This window comes from Notolepis coatsorum (assembly GCF_963971535.1).
Source record: "Notolepis coatsorum genome assembly, chromosome: 8".
Lineage (NCBI taxonomy): Eukaryota > Metazoa > Chordata > Actinopteri > Aulopiformes > Paralepididae > Notolepis > Notolepis coatsorum.
In genome coordinates, this window is record NC_140172.1 from 48,790,113 (window position 1) to 48,810,220 (window position 20,108).

Below are 20,108 nucleotides of genomic sequence, written 5' to 3' on the forward strand. Positions count from 1 at the left end.
TCCTCTCCTCTCTCCTCCTTATCTCCTCTCTCCTCCTTATCTCCTCTCTCCTCCTTATCTCCTCTCTCCTCCTCTCCACCCTCCGCGGCTTTAGGCTCTGTTGTATTATTCCTTCTTTCTCTCCGTGACTTCCTACTTTCTCTACCTTCTCTCTTTCACTGATTATCCTCGCTCTCCCTTACCTTCCCTCCCACATGGTTTTTAATTTCCATCTCTCTCTCTCTCTCTCTCTCTCTCTCTCTCTCTCTCTCTCTCTCTCTCTCTCTCTCTCTCTCTCTCTTTCGCTCTCTCTCTCTCTCTCTCTCTCTCTCTCTCTCTCTCTCTCTCTCTCTCTTTCGCTCTCTCTCTCTCTCTCTCTCTCTCTCTCTCTCTCTCTCTCTCTCCTCTCTCTCTCTCTCTCTCTCTCTCTCTCTCTCTCTCTCTCCTCTCTCTCTCTCTCTCTCTCTCTCTCTCTCTCTCTCTCTCTCTCTCTCTCTCTCTGAAACATAGGCTTCTCAATGAAGTAGAATTGTTTAGAGTTGACCCAATACTCCTTTAACACAATTTCCTTTTTGTCACCCCCTCCACGCACATACATACCGGTACATATGTATATAAATAGTTGTACACACACACCACTGCATGTATAACTGTAGCTCTTACAGTTTACAGTTACTGCTTTTCTAACTTAATCTACACTAACCTCTGTTAGGTCCAGAGAACAGTCACAATTATGGACTATTGTATTCTATTGTTGCGGGATATTAATTAAGGGTTAGGCTTATTAAAAACATAGATATCACACGCACGCACACACACACATGCTCACGTAATTATTTTTCAATTTCAGCTGAATGCGTACTGAAGTCAGGTATGAATGCATACAGTACAAAAGTAACCTTGGAACTGAATAGGCCTTCTGACCTGGTACAGTACAAAGATGGCTCATCCGCTGAGCCTTGCACTGGAATACTTAGGGCCGGGCACTTGACTGCCTAAAGTAGGTTGCGTGTGTAGCCTACAACACAGACCATTACCGTCTAGTTCCTTCAGCTGCTGACTTTACAGGCATTGCTTTGTACCATGTTAGCCATGCATAGTCAATCCCAAAGCTCAAATACTTAATTCTCTCTCAGGACACATGCACTCACACACATACACACACTGGCACACATGCACACTTCCTCCCATACACAACCACTCAAAGATTCACTTCCACTTCCACGTCTGCTCAAAGAGCACGCTTTCACACATGAAACAGCCATTTGTCTGTACAATATAGGCAATAGCATGGCTTCATTCTTTATTCAACACATTGAGGTAGACCCCCACCATTTCCAATTACAACAATTAAGAAAATGTATTGCCAAACTAAAAAGAAGAAGGAAAAAAAAGAGATAGAACATCAATAATACAATCAGTTGAAACATTTACAACACAGTGAGATCAGATAGACGTTCACACTTCCCCTAATGTAGGGGGTTTATACTGTGTTTATTCTAGACTGGGGGAATGACCCAATTTCCTGAATTATCAACACAAGCGTAAGAAAATCTGAAGACTATATACATGAACTCCCCTCCCCCTATCTCCAGCGTAATGGATGATTTTCATGTTTTTACTTGAATTGAAAATTGACATGATTCTCCGTGTTGTGACCCTAAGGACCCTCCCTAACGCACTTTCACTTCCACGTTCGGGTTCCGCGATCTGATTGGCCACTGACGTTTCTCTCTCTCGCGTTACGCCTAGTTCTATCACTGGTTAAGCTTGGCGACTCTTTCGAAGTTGGTTAAGGTTAGAGTTTGGTTGAGAGCAGGGCGATAGACCACCAGCCCTGATTCCAAACTCTAACCTTAACCAACTTCGAAAGAGTCGCCAAGCTTAACCAGTGATAGAACTAGGTGTCAGCTAGCTAGCAGTCTGTTAGAGGCATAACTAGGCGTAACGCGATTGGCGCTGAGAGAAACGTTAGTGGCCAAACAGATTGCAGAACCCGAACGCGGAAGTGAAAGTGCGTTATGGAAAATATACACACGACCAGGACACATACCCCACCGCTTCCCACCTGCTAACACTGCCAATTGTGTTACTAGGGATGACTGACCAAGCCGGAGGTACCGCTGACTCGATCCCAGAGTCTCTGCGGTGGTATAGGCGAATGCTTAGTCCACTGCGCTACCCAGCCGCCCTACGATATAACAAATTTAATAAAATAAAAAAAACAGCAGTGGGATATTGTCAGAGACAGAGAGGCATGAATGACTCAGACTCAAGTCAATAACAGAACTAGAACACTATAGTTATCTCTTTGATGCCAACACAGCTGCTCCAGCTATGATGTAATCAGGTAGCTAAATGATGGTGTGTGTGTCTGTGTGTGTGTGTGTGTGTGTGTGTGTGCGTGTGTGTGTATGTGTGTGTGTGTGTGTGTGTGTGTGTGTGGTGTGTGTGTGTGTGTGTGTGTGTGTGTGTGTGTGTGTGTGTGTGTGTGTGTGTGTGTGTGAGTGTGTGTGTGTGTGTGTGTGTGTGTGTGTGTGTGTGTGTGTGTGTGTGTGTGAGTGTGTGTGTGTGTGTGTGTGCTTATTGTCAACAGTAGTATCTCACCTACATCCGCCTCTCACTATTGAATCATTCATGTCCAGAGTCCATTGAATTGCATGCTCCTCCTCTTGTTGTTATTTTATGTTGGGTGATTCATTATTTTGTGTGTGTGTGTGTGTGTGTGTGTGTGTGTGTGTGTGTGTGTGTGTGTGTGTGTGTGTGTGTGTGTGTGTGTGTGTGTGTGTGTGTGTGTGTTTGAGTGAGTGAGGTAATGTTAGAGAGGGAGAGAGAGAGAGAGAGAGAGAGAGAGAGAGAGAGAGAGAGAGAGAGCATGACAGTGTGTTATTATTATTATTATTATTATTATTATTATTATTATTATTATTATTATTATTATTATTATTATTGGCTGAATTTGTTTCAGTCCATCCCTGTGTTTGTGATTAATACTACAGCATGTATTTGTCATTCAGTTGTATATTTCTCATTTCATGTTGTGTGTGTGTATGTTAATAGAATGTTTGTCCAGTTCTTTCTTGTTCTTGAATACAACAGCCATTAAGAGGCGGCAAAGAGGCGGCAGAAGTCAGGACACATGAAGGCAACAACTGGCAGTGAATTATTATTCTGAATCCGAGATTTTCCCAACCGACTTTGCTATCCAACAGGCATAATGAGCCTATTAATATGCAGCAACGAGAAAATATATATATTGTGTTGATTCAGAGCATGTCAGAATGAGAGAGCATAGATACATAGATATAGTTCCACATTTTGAATAGTATTCTGCCCAAATACTTTTTATTGCACATAATTTATTTCAGTTTTTCCGAGCATGTCTCTGGCCTGAGTAGCCCTTCATTCTATGAGGTTTGGATGAATTACTGTTCTTCTGTACTCATAGTCAAATTAAATAGAATATGGCTCCTGCTCCCTCATCGACTAATAATGTCTCCTTGCATTCCTTATATAACGCTGCCACCTCTTCTAGGCTAATTTGTTTTTCTGTTTTTTCTGTATCAAATGTATGTTGAATGTATGTTTTGTGTTGGATGATGTCATCATAAAATACATTTTCATTTTGTGTTCATTTTGTGTTCATTCATTGTCTCACGATTGATTTGATGATTGATTGATTGATTGATTGATTGATTGATTGATTGAAAACTTTATTAACAGATTGCAGAATGGTACAATACAGTACATCTCAATACACACAATTGTTAAGGGGATGCATACCAGAGAAAGACTTTCGTCTTGTTTACATCAGGGTCCCCCATTTTCAATTCATCAGGACATATATGACATACATGACATACAGATAGACAGTACTGCTACATCTATACATTTATGATACCAGATTTGCAAATACAGTACTGTTTGTGATACGAAAAGAGTCCAGAAAAGAGAGTATATACATTTGACGTAAAAACTGTACATTGGAGGAGGCTGGGTGGGGGGGGGGGGTTGGGTAGGAGGGGTTGGGGCGGGGGGTGAACACTGTACAACTGTACAAGCAAAACTGTACATTGGAATATTGACAAAACCATACTAGGTAATTTACTGTACATTGGAGGGGGTTGGGTTAGGACATTTACAGGGGCCAGTTTCTAATTGCAGTCTCCCGTAGGTGTTCTTTGAGAGTGGTTTTTAAAGTGGGTAGTGATTCACATTCCTTTACATCTTTATACGATCATGTATGTATTTAATGATCCTTCCGTGTCACACCTCATCTCTAGTAGGCTATACTTGATTCTCTACGTTTACTCACAAATATTTTAAAAAGGAATATTAGTAATAAAGGTGAGTGAATGTCCACTATCATTATCTTGTATTCATACAAATTTGTCTTTGGTATGTTTGCTTCTTTTCTTCTTTTCTTTGTCTTTATTTTTTATATATTCATCTCCAACCAGCTAAAGCATATTGCAGAAACAGAGCGGCATTCACAACACAAAACACACTAGTATCAGATCTATTATTTCCCTCCCCGGCCCCTGAAGCATTTGATCTCCCTGTGACGTTCGAGTGACAGAGACTGAGATGGAATCCCCCCGGCTGAGCTGATCTCTCCAGACGAGAGTCAGGTGAATAGCCTATTTGTCTGTCTGGTAACTGAAATACATTACTGAACAGTAACGTATCCCATTCATCTTACATCTGTACTGCACTCAGCCTCAGGGAGAAAAAAAAACAAAGAGGTTATATTTACGTTTCTTGCTATCTCATTTGCATACGGTACGGTAGTAACATTGCGGGCTGTCGCCTATTAGTCATATTGTTAGATTTTTCATACTTAAACAGTTTTTCACAGATGTAAACCCCATCAGTGTACAGTATACAGTGTCTGATCTTTGTATTTTTCCATCTTCCAATAGCCTATATCTGTCTCTCTGGTTGTAACTTATTCTGTCTGCTGTTGTTGTTGCTGCTCTGTTCTCAAACCACCTGCTGTCAAGATGGCTGGTTCAGGTCAATAAGAGGCACCCTGTATAATAAACACTCTGAACTGTGCAGTATTATGGTATTGACTGGTGTCCTTGCTAGTTGAATAGCACAGATACTAGCTATAAACGTGGTAGGTTTTTGTGTATTGTGAATAATAGTTAGTTTGAATCAATGGAGTTAGGGACAGTTGTGGTTTGAGTGGTGTGAGCCATACTGACATTGTGTTACAACTTGACACCAATTAGCATTTCATTCAACCCAAATGTATTCTGACACACTTCACCTGAAACTTGGAAGACAGAGTTGGGGGTGTCTACTGACTTTTGAAGCAGTTATATTCTTATAGCCTGCATTTGAAATCCTCATCCCACCTCACCTCACTAAACAGTTTAAACAACATTGAAACGTTCAAAGCGTTCATTTGACCCCTCTTTGGGCTGTTGTTTCAGACGCCTGCCCCTGGCCCAACTTCCAACAGCTGATCGACATCCAAAGTTTGCTGGGTAGTGTCCAATATGTTGTGCAACATGGAGGAAAGTAAGCCCTGACATGGTCTAATAATAAGACGGCTTCGGTCTCTGCTGTCAAATGTAATGATCGATATCAAGTAGACCAACTTCACATAGCTCTCTCTTTCTCTCCTCCCAACATGCAGACAGCAAATGGCCATATATAGGCCTCTATCTTTGCGCTGGAAGTGTCATAAGCGAGTGCTCTCTCTGAACAGTTTCCATAGCAACAGTATTTTGTTTCCCTCGATGGCAGGAAGAGAAACGGGGAGAAAGGAGATATTGAGAAAACAGGTGCAGGACAGAAGAGGACACAAGCATTACAGGGAGCAAAGGTACAAAAAGGCCATTTAGTCAACAAAACACGGGAAGTTTAAAGACTTGCATAAATATTAATCAGATCTGTTGTTCCAGAATGACCCCCCAACCCCAAACCAAAACAACGGTTATGTAAGCACAACACAGCCTGAGTCACAAATATTTCACCAGGCCTGTTCTCAGGGTCAGAGATGATGACAAAAAAAAAGTTGAGATACAGAGCGAAACGCAGTACCGGTAGTGCTCCAGAAAATGAGATGCCACAGTGTGGATTATTACTTCTCTCAGGGCAAAAAAAACATGGCTTTCCAGGCAGCCTCAGAATCTGACTGAGAGTATGCGGGAATCCCAGAGGACCATCGCCTCTCTGTTCCTGAAGGAGAGGAGAGATAAGAGGAGAGAAGGAAGGGAGGATGAAGGAGGGAAAACAGACGAGGGAGAAAAATACAATTTCAATAAATGTTTAATTCTGGAAAATTGATTTATCTCTTCTTCCGTGTGCTCCAAGTGTCCACCTCTGAACCTGTTGTCAGTGTGGGCTAACATCACGTATCATATCGTATGTAGCTCAATTATTCAACACTAGTATTCTGACATTCCACAGACCCTGGTCTTCAAGAGAGGAGAAAGGAGGGGGGGGGGGGGGGGGGGGAGAGCAAAGGAATAGATTTTCATGTACAGTCCCAACTAGACCTTCCCACCCCCCCCCCCCCCCCCCTCCTTCTGTTGCTGCCATGACAACCAGACGGAGGGTTAGGAGGTTGCAGCTGTAATGAGTTTTTGTCTTTAGACAGACACTGCATCTCAAGTGGGTCTCCTTCTCCTTAACAACCTCCTTACTTCAGCAAACAGGTGAAAGCCAGTTTTCTAAATATTAACCTGCTTTCAGGTTATTCGTTTCACTAATAGAGCATGTTCTGCTTTATTAAACGTGGTAACAAGAGGTAAAACTCAACAGCAGATAATAATAAGTAGTAGGACATGGTAGAATGTCTCCAACTGACCGGTTCAACGACCCAGACGGATATTATGTAGATTATTTTCCTAAAGCATCCCAACACATATCCTATATTCACATTTTCTTTTTCAGACTGATATTGCACTTGGAAACAATTTGCAATGTACATTATAAAATAGTGCTGGGTAATATGGCCAAAATATATGGGTACTTGATGATAGTTGTCCAGTACAGATTACTATGTGATATATTTTTACGTTGTTGCTTTACTTTATTAAATACTGCTGCAACAAACTACTTTTTGATTAACTGTAATATTGTGTATGTATATTTTTTACAATATGTGTTGTGAATGACGGTATTGTAAAGAACCATTTGCATGGATCCATGAAGGTGAACTTTCATATTTGGTAGACCTCCCAGCCCTATTATTAAATAAAAGATTATTCATCATAATCTCAACGGTTCAGTCCAATAAAATGACCTCCATTCCAGAGGTGTTCAGATAAACAAGGTTCTACTGGACAGAGATGACTGAGATGCATATTGACTGCTTCTGGTCTAACATGACCACACAGGACAGGATGCTGTTGGATATACATGTATATATATATATATATATATATATATATATATATATATATATATATATATATATATATATATATATATATATATATATATATATATATATATATATATATATATATATATATATATATATATATACATACATATATTCAACGCACTAGCCAAAGTAGCACCCGTCTCTACTCTTGAACAGCTGCACAATGTTGGCTACACACACACAATGATGTTGTGAAGAGAGTAATAAATAAAACTTTATATTGCACTGAATCCCCCTCCCCCCCCCCCCCCCCCCTCTCTCTCTCTCTCTCTCCCCCCTAGAGCTCTCAGGGCTCATCTGCCTCTCTGTCCTCTGACACAGTATCTAACCCAGTGGAAAATGGAGACGGGCCAGTTCCTGTTCCTGAAGGTAAGAAAGATGAACCTCCATTATAGGAGGAAGCACCAATACCCCCCCCCCCCATCTAGCTATAGGAGAAGCACCAATACCCCCCCCCCCATCTAGTTATAGGAGAAGCACCAATACCCCCCCCCCCCATCTAGTTATAGGAGAAGCACCAATACCCCCCCCCCCCCATCTAGTTATAGGAGAAGCACCAATACCCCCCCCCCCCATCTAGTTATAGGAGAAGCACCAATACCCCCCCCCCATCTAGTTATAGGAGAATCACCAATACCCCCCCCCCCCATCTAGTTATAGGAGAAGCAGCAATACCCCCCCCCCCATCTAGTTATAGGAGAAGCACCAATACCCCCCCCCCCCATCTAGTTATAGGAGAAGCACCAATACCCCCCCCCCCATCTAGTTATAGGAGAAGCACCAATACCCCCCACATCTAGTTATAGGAGAAGCACCAATACCCCCCCCATCTAGTTATAGGAGAAGCACCAATACCCCCCCCCCCCCATCTAGTTATAGGAGAAGCACCAATACCCCCCCCCCCATCTAGCTATAGGAGAAGCACCAATACCCCCCCCCCATCTAGTTATAGGAGAAGCACCAATACCCCCCCATCTAGTTCTAGGAGAAGCACCAATACCCCCCCCCATCTAGTTATAGGAGAAGCACCAATACCCCCCCCCCCCATCTAGTTATAGGAGAAGCAGCAATACCCCCCCCCCATCTAGTTATAGGAGAAGCAACAATACCCCCCCCCCCCATCTAGTTATAGGAGAAGCACCAATACCCCCCCTATCTAGTTATAGGAGAAGCACCAATAACCCCCCCCCCATCTAGTTATAGGAGAAGCACCAATACCCCCGCATCTAGTTATAGGAGAAGCACCAATACCCCCCCCCCCCCCCCATCTACTTATAGGAGAAGCACCAATAAGGAAAGGTTATTTTATAACCTAGTTATATGAATACTGGCTGAGCGTCTCGCTCTGCCATATTGAGATAACCTCTTATCTCCACGCACCTAGCGTGCACGCGAAACAAACAAATGCACCCACTTGCACGTGACCAAGCCACTCCCATGCGTCTCCCTATATGATGCCGGAAATGGTCACGCTCACCCTTCCCAGTTCGATTTCTATAAGCGGAAAAACATCCAAGGGACCTCAGGGCGCTAAGAGCGAGACGCTCAGCCAGTATTCATATAACTAGGTTATAAAATAACCTTTCGTTATATCTCATTACTGGCTATCGCGTCTCGCTCTGCCATATGTGACCGCGACCAGTGCTATAGCCTACATGTCTATTTTTTCATTTTCCAGATTTTTCCAGATTGTGAAAGTACAGAATGTAAGCTTTCAAATGATGTGTCATACTTGAAATCTGAGAATGTTATTATTGTGATGTGCTAATTTTAAATCTTGTAGCAGTCTTTTTTCCCCAGAGACCTAAGCAGAGAAAACAGCTCTTAAAGATTTGACACCTTTTGCCAGGATTCTGCTGGGCGTAAACAATACCTCCCAGCCACACCTCTCCCCTGAATAGTATTAACATAATTAAGTGCTGTGACAGCCATGCTGACAGATCAGATACAAAATTTTGTATTGTAGTAGTAATATAACTACTAGTCTGAATAATGTATATTTCAGTTATTGAATTGAAAACCTTTATTTATGTATTCCAATATCTGTTTTATTGATTAATGATATATTTTGAAAGAATGCAGGTTATAGCTGTATAAAACAAATGTCTGTCCCATTGTACCAATCAATGGGATATATTGCATGTTGGCTATAATGATTTTATAAAAAAGAGAGAGATTAAATGCATGGCCATATATTTATACATTCATGTGACATCACAGCATATTATTTGTATAGCCCAGTGTTTCCTGAAAACAGATATGTACAGTGTTCAGGTTATACATCTATCATTACACAATTACAACCAAAATAGGAAGAAATTATGTTGACCGCAGGGAATTTTAATGCATAGTTGGTAGAACTGGCCAGCGGAGTGATAGACACAAGCCTCATTCATTATCATTATCTTTGTTACCACCTTTCATGTGACAACTGGACGAAAATCAGCAGACAATATCAAATCAATTCAAGAGGTTTATTAGTCACATACATACCAGGGCATACAGTGAAATGCGGGTGGTCATGCCTGCATCGATTGTGCAATAATACTAATAATAAAATACATAAACAGGTAATAAGAAGGCATAAGATGTGCATGATAAAAATAGACATGCTAATACAGTTTCAACTCTGTCATTATGCTATACTACAATAATCTAAACTATACAAGAACCACATCGGTTCTTTACTTTAAAGTGACCTTTCCATTTAGTTTAAAGTGACTTTTTTTTATTCATTGCATACATACCAGGGCATACAGTGAAATGCGGTTGGCCATGCCCGCTACGATTGTGCAATAAAACAATAGTAATAATAATAAAAATATAATGTACATGTACCGGTACACAACAATACAATTCTTCTATGTCCCTATGCTATACTAGTACTACTATACTATCAAGTCAAGTCAAGAATGCAATAATAAGAATCCAATAGGATGAGAATGCGACATTGTGCAATAATACAAGTAATAAGAATAAGACATATCAGGTATATGTACATGAGTTTTACAAAAGCTTTTACTCTACAAGAACCACTCCTGTTCTTGTTTAATTTTTTTAAAGTGACCTTACATTGTGAGCGTGTGCAGCATGAGTGTGTGTGTGTGTGTTCATGTTAAAGTGACTGCTAGTACAGTGTGTGTGTGTGTGTGTGTGTGTGTGTGTGTGTGCTCTACATCCATGTGTCTTCTCCATGGTATCTAACATCGTACAGTCTTCTTGTTCTGAGGTGCTCTAGACGTTGGGAGTGGGCATGTAATGTCTTTTGCGTCATCAGAACAGTATTGTCTTATCTCCTTATAAAGATATTCCTGTCGGTCGTTGTCTAGACCAGGTGGGGGGAGGACAGGAAAACCAGAGATGGTTGGGTAGCGTTTTGGGTCTTTCAACAGCTGAAACGTGAATGGCTCTGTATCGTCACAGTGTAATTTCGCCGTCACCATGCCAGGACTGTTGGCATCGAAGCTGAAGTGCTGGTATTTCTTTATTTGTGGGAATCTTTTGAAGAAGCCTCCCAGATGTTGTTGCCAGTCGTAGCTTGGAACATACACTGTGCCATCTTCGCGACCGACAAGTTGGGGGATATTGACTCCTTTCACTGCAGAGCTTTTCCTGACGATGTCTGCGATGCCTGCCAGGGTGTCGACCGCAGTCTTCCTGTAGACCTGCTTTATCAAACCGAAGCACCAGTCGGGGCCAAACTTAGTGTGGCCTGCAATTAGGAAGTGGAGCGCAAGCTGCAGGTGAAGTTTGTGAATAGTACGCCACGCAAAATACCACAAGACATAATTGTTTTTATTTTGCCCGGAACAATTGTCGCAGTGCAGGTCCACTGATTTTTCTCCAACTCCATAGTTGGTGAAGAAATGATCCACATAGCTGATAACGGCGTTGCTGCCTTTACCAGTTGACATCCCTTCATCAATCAGGTAATTCACCTGCTTCGTCAGCCCTTCACAGTGGACACCGAACAGGCCACATTTGCGCGGTGTTTGAAAAAAGATGGGACCCACTTGAAAAGGGTGAGATGGAAAATGAACCTGACAGAGAAAGAAGAAAAAGAAAAAAGGACATTGAAATAAGGGAACAGGGAAGGAAATTAGGCCACTTTACTAGCCAAATGCAAGTATTTTTTATGTTTGGCGAGTGATTCATGAAAAAATACTGCTAAAACTATAAGGAACTATTTTTACATTAAAACTGAATAAACTATAATAACAATAATAAACCGTATTTGTATAGCACCTTCATTCCAAGAATTGCAGCTCAAAGTGCTTCTCTCTCTCTATTCTCCTCTCTTTTCCTATTCTCTCCTCTCTTCTCCTATTTTCTCTCTCCTCTCTCCTCCCACTCTCATCTCATCTAAATACACTCCAAATACAACTCAAACGTTCCTGTAAGTTTTCCTTTAACAACAAAAAGCAACATTATATTGGATATTCACCTGCTGTGCGTAATCAAAGCTGTAGTGCATCATGATATCTCTGCTTGCAGGTGGGGAGGGGCCTAGCGACAGATCCATGTCCGCGGCGCATGTGCTCTTTGTGGCGGCAGTCATCTCCTGCAACAGCTCGCGTTCTCTGTCAACAAGGGCCAGATGTTTTAACTGCACCTGGATGAAAGCATGAATGAATGAAAACGTTATTTAACAGATTGCAGAATGGGTACAACACAGTACGGCTCAATACACACACACACACACACACACACACGGCTAATGAGGTGGCAGTGCTCAGTTATCCTCAGGTTATCCTAATGTCATGTGTGTTGAAGCTAGGGCTGGGCGATATGGCCTAAATATGATATCACGATATTTTCTGACCTTTCGGCGATACACGATACACATCACAATGTTTTTCTTTTTTTCCCCAAACAATTCATTATGAGGCTTACCAAGACAGTATTCGAGTTTGCAAGCTAACATTAAAGACAAAATAAAATACCCATGCATTTAGCATTTTTATATTATATATTAGATTTAGATTATTGGATTATTAGATTATATATTGCATATATTTAGCAATGAGATATTATATGATTTAGATATGAAATATGATTAATTGAAAATGGGGGACCCTGATGTAAACAAGACGAAAGTCTTTCTCTGGTCTGCATCCCCTTAACAATTGTATGTATTGAGCTGTACTGTACCCATTCTGCAATATGTTAATAAAGTTTTAAATCAATCAATCAATAGCATTTTAGCATTTTTATGAAACTACTGTATATTTGTATGTCTCTAAATGTTTTGATGAATTGAAAATGGAGGACCCTTATGTAAAAAAGGCGAAAGTCTTTTTCTGGTCTTCATCCTCCAGTCCACTGTTGTTGTATTGAGCTGTACTGTATTGTACCCATTCTGCATTCAATCATTCAGCCGGCAACAGAATAATTTTGATTGACAGTCGAGTCTGCCAATTACGTCACACCGCTTGCACCAATCGGCGAGCGCTATGCGTTTTTTACTTCCGCTTTTGTCCGCCATTGATTTTGACGAGAGCTCAGCTCAACGACAACAACAACAGCTCCCTGCGGCTGAGATATGAACAGTAAAATGCTTGCTATCTATGTCGTCATCGGACGTTGTTATGTTTGGGTAAATACTGTAAACAAGCCACTATGGACGGGGGTACAGGGGAATAGATGGTGGTAAAAAACAGTCTGTAGTGTAGTAGTGAAAGTAGACTGTACACACCTGGAGTTTCTCCACCTGCAACTTCTCTGGCCTTCCCGCGGCTTGCTGTAATTGGTGATTGTTGGAGTAGCATTGAGAACACAGATCTGTCCTGGGTTTTGTGATCATTATCTGCGGAAGGAGTGCTTTCCACAACCGAAGGAAGGATCTCTGACCAACAACACGAAATCCTGAAAAGACAAGTGTTTTTGTTAGATTGGTAGAATAAGAAAAAGTGGGAACCATGTGTGTGTGTGAGAGAGAAAGAGAGAGAGCAAGGGGTGGTTTTGTGACATACCTTCTATACTGCTGTAAAGGCGCCACAGGGAAGCTTTGGTCAGATTGGTTGGCAGTAACTTTGCAGTGAAATCCTTGTGACCAGCATGACGGCCAGGCGACACAATCGCATGGAGGACAGCAAAGTTGATCAGAAATGTCACAACCCTTTTTACGTCAAAAAGAGACAAAAAACGCTTGTGATTTCTCGGCTGTTTCTTCCTCTCCCGCGGTGTGAGGCCATCTGTCTTGTAGTGTTTGAAAAGGCTTTTGAGAAGCGCATCGCTGATCCTAAACAAAAATGTTAACAATAGGGAAGAGAATTAATGAATGAAATACACACATTGTACACACTGTATCTGTATGTCATGTATGTCATATATTATGTTATGATGAATTGAAAATGGGGGACCCTGATGTAAACAAGATGAAAGTCTTTCTCTGGTCTGCATCCCCTTAACAATTGTATGTATTGAGCTGTACTGTACTGTACCCATTCTGCAATCTGTTAATAAACTTTTCAATCAATCAATCAATCACTCTTGTTTACATTCAGGTGTAGTTTTTAAGAATCCCTATCCTAGCGATGTGCATTACAAAATGGCCGCACAAAAACTACACTACCCAGAATATCCAAAATGGACGCCCTCGCAGGGTAGAATAGGATTCGACGACTATCTCTAGACTTTAACACCTATTTAAACCGATTTATTGCTATTGCTAAACATACATATACGTCCAATACAATACATCTACGTCCAATACAATATACAAGCATAAAGACACTTACCCATAAATGAAACAGAACGTTGGACGACAGACAACAACGTCGTGAAATCTTTATGTTGTCCTCGAAGCCACACGGACAGCGTTTACTCTCTTTGTACTTTGCGTCTTCTCTGAAACATTTTGGCATGTTCCAATAATGGACAACAGACACATGTCCCTTTCTCTTGGTGTCAACGACGCGGTGTCCAATCGGTTTTGGTAAATTAGCTCAACCGACAGTTTTTTTGAACAAGACAGGGCAGATCGTTCTGAATTTTCCTTTCGGCGCGCCTGGCACTTGCAGTGGAAAGCGTGTATCTTTCGAAGTTCCTCTTCAATTTCGCCCTCCACCGTTAAACCAGACATCTTTTCAACTGATCGCATGGTCGATTCAGCTGAAAAGCCCAATGCTACAGTTTCAACGCAAATGTCTCCGTCTTCCTCTGTTTCACCATCGTCGGTAGGTTCGATTGGATCTGGCACAATGACGCCTGGCCCCTCGGTCTCCTCGTCGTCAGATGATAGAGCTGGTCGGTCACCACCGTCGTCGCTGTCAGTCATGTAATCAGTTATGTGGTCACTCATTAACGCCGAGGAGTCTATACTCATTCCATCTCTTCCTCTATTAAGAGCAACTGATAATCTTTGTGCGGCCATGTCGATGTTATCTAAGCAGCAAACAAGTGTTGTGGGCTACAGGTGCTGTGAATTATAAACACCAGACAGTGTGGGGGCGTACCTCACATTAACAGCAGCCTTTCACATGCAAAAATAGGACAGCCCGAGGGAACTGCCCCTAGAGCTTCGTGAGAGATGATCAGAGTATGTCTCAAGGAGCCATTTTTAAACACAATTTAAACACAATTAGAGTTATTATATATGTTCGCTGTTATACTAAATATGTTCTTCAACCCTCGAACTGTAAGTACATAAAAAAAAAAAAAAAAAAAACGGAAATGAAAAAAAAAAAAAAAACTTCTCTTCTCGTCAGGAACCTGGGTCGCCGAGTTGTAGGCGTGCACGCTGGGCGTGGTCACATATTGAGATAAGGGGCAGAGCGGACGCGTGGCCCGACAAATGCACCCCCTGAGGGCCCGTAAGCCCCAGCCAGGGGAGTCCCGTCCACCCGCCCGTCCTAACGAAGGGGGGGAGGCAGTCAACTCCACCAATGTGTGAAAAAAGTGGGAACCAGGCACCCCTGGATGCACAGCACAGGTGGGACCACGCGTGACACAGCACCCTGCGGTCCACACCCACACACCCCTGCTAGCCCACCTGATGGCGGGCTGCTGGAGAGGTCCCAGACCTCAGAACCGCCTGGGAGACAGAACCCCCAGTCATGTCCATGAGGTAAAACCTAACAAAAGGACTCAGGGAGGACCAGGAGGCCGCAGCACAAATGTCCTCCACCGAGGCCCCCCCTAACAGGGCAGCAGAGGCCGCCACACCACAAATGGAGTGCGCCCTGACGCCCCCGGGGGGAACCTGTCCAGCCAACGTGTAGCAAAGGGCAATGCCCTTGCACAACCAATGTGACAGGCGCTGCTTGGACAGCGCATCACCCGCGCGAGGGCCACCGAGGCTCGACTTCAACCCACTAGCGCGAGGAGGAGGATGAAACGCCTGAATCACAATATCCCTGGAGCGAAAAGAGCTCCGGATATTCTTTGGCACGAAGACCGGATTAGGCCTCAGAGTCGCCCCGTTATCGGCCCGAACAGACAGGCACTCAGGCCGCACCGAGAGAGCACATGGCTCACCCACGCATTTAGTGGAGGTGCTGGCCCAAAAAAGGAACGCGGTCGTAAGACAGACGATCCAATGGCGCCTGTTCAAGAGGCCAAACGGGGCCCCCAACAGCCTTTCCTGAACAGTTGGAGATCCCGACTCAGAGACAGAGAACGTTCCACAGGCTTGAGACGCCGTGCGCCAAGCAAGAATGTCCCACGAGAGGGTGGCTGAACAATGTTCTGCCCCCCACTCCCGACCATACGGCACTTCCCAGCGTAAGCCGTGGTAGTGGACGGAGCACGCGCATTCCGGATGGCGTTAACCACAGAAGAGTCAAGACGCATCCCCACCAGATTCACCCTTTCAGCAGCCAAGCCTAGAGGCTGCCCCAGAACAGGAGGCAGAACAAAGTTCTGCGTGCCTGAGAGCGGGCCCGCGGTGACCACGGAACAGGCCACGGTGGTGCCACCAAGAGCTGAATCAGGGCCGGGAACCACACAGCTGAGCCCCGGCCCGGCGCGACCAGGATCAAAGTCCCGCGCTCCTGACGTACCCGCCCCAACAGCTGAGCTATCAGGTGTATGGGGGGGAATGCGTACTATTATATATGTGACCCCGTACAATGGTAGCATATTAATCACACTGGAGACGCTGTTGACAGGGACTACAGACGATGGCTGCAGCTATCTTTATTGCCATAACAACGAACCCGGAAGCGGGCTGAGCTGTCACCTTAAGAAGTGCTCGCCCTCCCCCTAGAGGGCAGGAATAGGAATGGTGAGGTCGTAACACACCAACAGCCACATACATCACACTCCTCCCCACTTAATCGTATCGCTGTCCCCACTTCCAAACCCAGTACCTAATATAGTGATAAAGTGCCCCTGAATGACCCCTTCTAATATAACACCACAAAACAATAGTGCAATAACCCCCATAGTCCAACTGAGACTGTCAGAACGTCCCGCTCAATATGTGAGACGATCAGGAGGCTTAGTTACCCTCACCGGGTACCTCCTACTAGTCTCTGTAGATGTTCTGGTTGGCTCTAAGTCAGCTGCCTCAGTGTGCGTGACTGAGGGACCGGTTAGGGAGGACTCCTGTCCGCCCGCTGGGGAAACGGTCACTGGATCTGGCATAATGGCTGTCGTAGTTTGTGCCAATGGGGCTGGTGGTATAGGCTCCCCTGAAGTGAGTAGCATCGGGTCACATGCCCGCATCTGTTCTGTGTGGCGTTTCCAATGCCCCGAGCCTACCCCGACTGTGTAGGACACTGGCCCCTCCTGGGAGACCACCACCCCTGGCATCCACTTATCCTCCCCCGTCTATAATCACGGACCAGCACCGGGTCTCCCGATGCAAAGTCCTTGTCTCTGGCGAACTGGGCTCTGCGATCCTGCTGGACTGTCTGAGCTTGATCCACCACCACTGCCACACTGGGTTTGAGAAGGTCAAGGCGGGAGCGGAGTCGGCGGCGAAGGAAAAGCACCGCCGGAGACTCATTAGTCGTGGCGTGGGGAGCATTTCTGTAGCTGAGCAGAAACGAATCCAGTCTGTGCTGCACTGTCGTCGCTCCTCGAGACGCTTTCAATGAGCGTTTTAGTGTCTGTACAAAGCGCTCCGCTTGACCGTTCGTGGCCGGGTGAAAAGGAGCAGAGCGCATGTGCTTCACTCCATTTCCCTTGAGGAAAGACGCAAACTCATATGAAGTAAACTGCGGCCCATTGTCGCTCACCAGAACTTCTGGCAATCCATGGCGACTAAACAACCCCCGCAGTACTTGAATAGTCTTAGCGGTTGTGGTGGATCCCATCAGCTTCACTTCTGGCCACTTGGAGTGAGCATCCACCACCACCATAAACATATGACCCTCAAAGGGCCCTGCAAAGTCCACATGTATCCTCTGCCACGGAGTGCCTGGCCACGGCCAGGAGTGAAGTGGGGAGAGACCGGGAGATTTCTGGTTGCGCTGACACGACTGACACACTCTGGCCTGTTGTTCTATTTGAGCGTCAATCCCCGGCCACCAGATGTAACTACGAGCCACACCTTTCATTTTAACTACTCCCGGGTGGCCTGCATGCAGCTCCTGTAGTAATTGGGGTCTCAATTTTGGAGGCACAATCACCCGATTTCCCCACAACAAACACCCCTGTACCACTGAGAGTTCATCTTTTCTTGTGTAATAGGGAGTCAGTGCACTGTCCTGCCCTTGCGCCACAGGGAAGTGTCCTGACAAACACATGTCCATCACCTGAGCGAGTACTGGATCATACCTCGTTTCCTTACGAATGTCAGTGCTGCATACTGGCAGCGATTCAAGGTGATGTATCAGTACCGTATCCACTGAACCTGGTTTGTCCTTATGCTCAACCGGCAGTGGCAGGCGTGAGAGGCCGTCCGCATTGCCATGGTCCGCCGCCCCCCTGTACTGAATCGTGTAGTTGTGAGCAGCTAATATTAGGGCCCATCGCTGCAGTCTAGCAGCCGCCATCGATGGGATAGCTTTACTGGGGCTCAATATTGTAGTCAGGGGCCTGTGGTCTGTGAGTAGGGTAAAATGGCGCCCGTACAGATAGGCGTGGAACTTGCGCACGCCAAATATGATCCCCAGGGCCTCCCTCTCAATCTGAGCATAATTTTGCTCCGCTTTACTCAATGTCCTGGAGGCAAACGCTATGGGCCTCTCTTGACCTCCCGGCATCACATGCGAAATCACCGCGCCCACGCCATAGGGCGAGGCGTCACACGCCAGTATGATTGGCAGTTGGGGATTGTAATGTGTCAACACCCTCTCCGAGAGCAGTTGATCCTTAGCTGAGCAGAAAGCCTTCCCACACTCCTGTGACCATTTCCATGGTGTCCCCTTATGTAGTAACGCGTGAAGGGGGCTGAGTGTCGTTGCCATGTCCTGAACAAACCGACCATAATAATTAATTAATCCCAGGAAGGAGCGCAGCTGGCCCACATTTGTCGGGGCTGGGGCCTCAGCAATCGCCCTGAGCTTTTCTGGGGATTTATGAAGGCCCGTGGCGTCAATATAATGTCCCAGGTATTCCAGTGAGTCCTTGAAAAACTCACATTTCCCTCGCTGCGCCCTGAGACCAAACTTCTCCAATCGACCCAGCACCCCCTCCAGATTCTTCAGGTGCTCTGCATCATTACACCCAGTTACCAATATGTCATCCAAAAAGCAGTGCACATTGGGAAGCCCCTGGAGGACTTGATCCATAATACGCTGAAAGATAGAAGGCGCTGACGTTATGCCGAAAGGCAGTCGGTTATAGCAGAACATCCCCTTGTGCGTTGTGATGGTGAGATATTTGCGTGAACTCTCCTGCACCGGCACCTGCAAGTATGCGTGAGCCAGATCCAGCTTGCTGAACCGCTGCCCCCCCCCGCTAGCGAAGCAAACATATCCTCTATCCGGGGTATTGGATAATGTTCAGCACAGAGGGCCGGGTTCACCGTCACTTTAAAATCCCCGCAGATGCGCACACTGTCATTCTTCTTAATGATAGGTACAATGGGGGTCGCCCATTCACTGAACTGCACAGGCGAAATTACATTTAGCCGTTGCAGGCGCTCTAGCTCAGCGTCCACCTTTGGCCTAAGTGCATAGGGAACCACCCGGGCCTGACAGAACTTCGGCTGATGTTCGGGCTTGAGTGTCAGAGCTACTTCAAAGCCCTTCAATGTCCCCAGTTCATCCTTAAATACATTGGCATGCCCCTTTAACACTGCTTCCAGCGTGTTCCCCTGCATGCGTTGTCCAGATCTAACTGTTTTTATGGCTCTCCAGTCCAGTCTCACTCTTCTCAGCCACTCACGGCCGAACAAGGGGGGTGCATCGCCTTTCACCACATATAGTGGGAGCCGTGCTTGGTCTCTTTTCATTTGAACCTTCACCTTTACCACCCCCACTGGTGCGATCACTTCACCTGTATATGTTTTCAGCAGAATGTGGGTGTGGCGCAGGCGAATATGACTGAACTTTTCACTATACAATTTCTCTGATATCAGTGAAACGGCTGCCCCCGTGTCAAGCTCCATGTCAATCATTTGCCCCTCCACTTTTGGCCTAACCCAAATCACTGATGAGGCTGCACCGCCCTGCTGAGACACATCACCTGCTGCATCCACCCTGTGCAGGGCTAATTCCCCATCTGAATCAGACCCTGTATCACTCTGCATCCCCCTGGTGTTCATCTTATTTATCCGCCTTTTTGACCTTTCTCCCCCTCTGTCTCTTTGCTCCCATCTTGTGTTAATCCC

The 20,108-nt window shown here is 44.9% G+C and overlaps 1 protein-coding gene across 1 annotated transcript in view; it reads left to right on the plus strand.

Moving 5' to 3' along the window:
* dclk1a (doublecortin-like kinase 1a) overlaps nucleotides 1-20,108 on the plus strand; it is a gene marked incomplete at its 5' end in the record, with an annotated part of 155,785 nt that overhangs the window by 108,926 nt on the left and 26,751 nt on the right. The window contains 1 exon segment of the mRNA XM_084319654.1: nucleotides 7,666-7,753. Within this exon segment, the coding sequence (XP_084175780.1) occupies nucleotides 7,666-7,753 (88 nt within the window).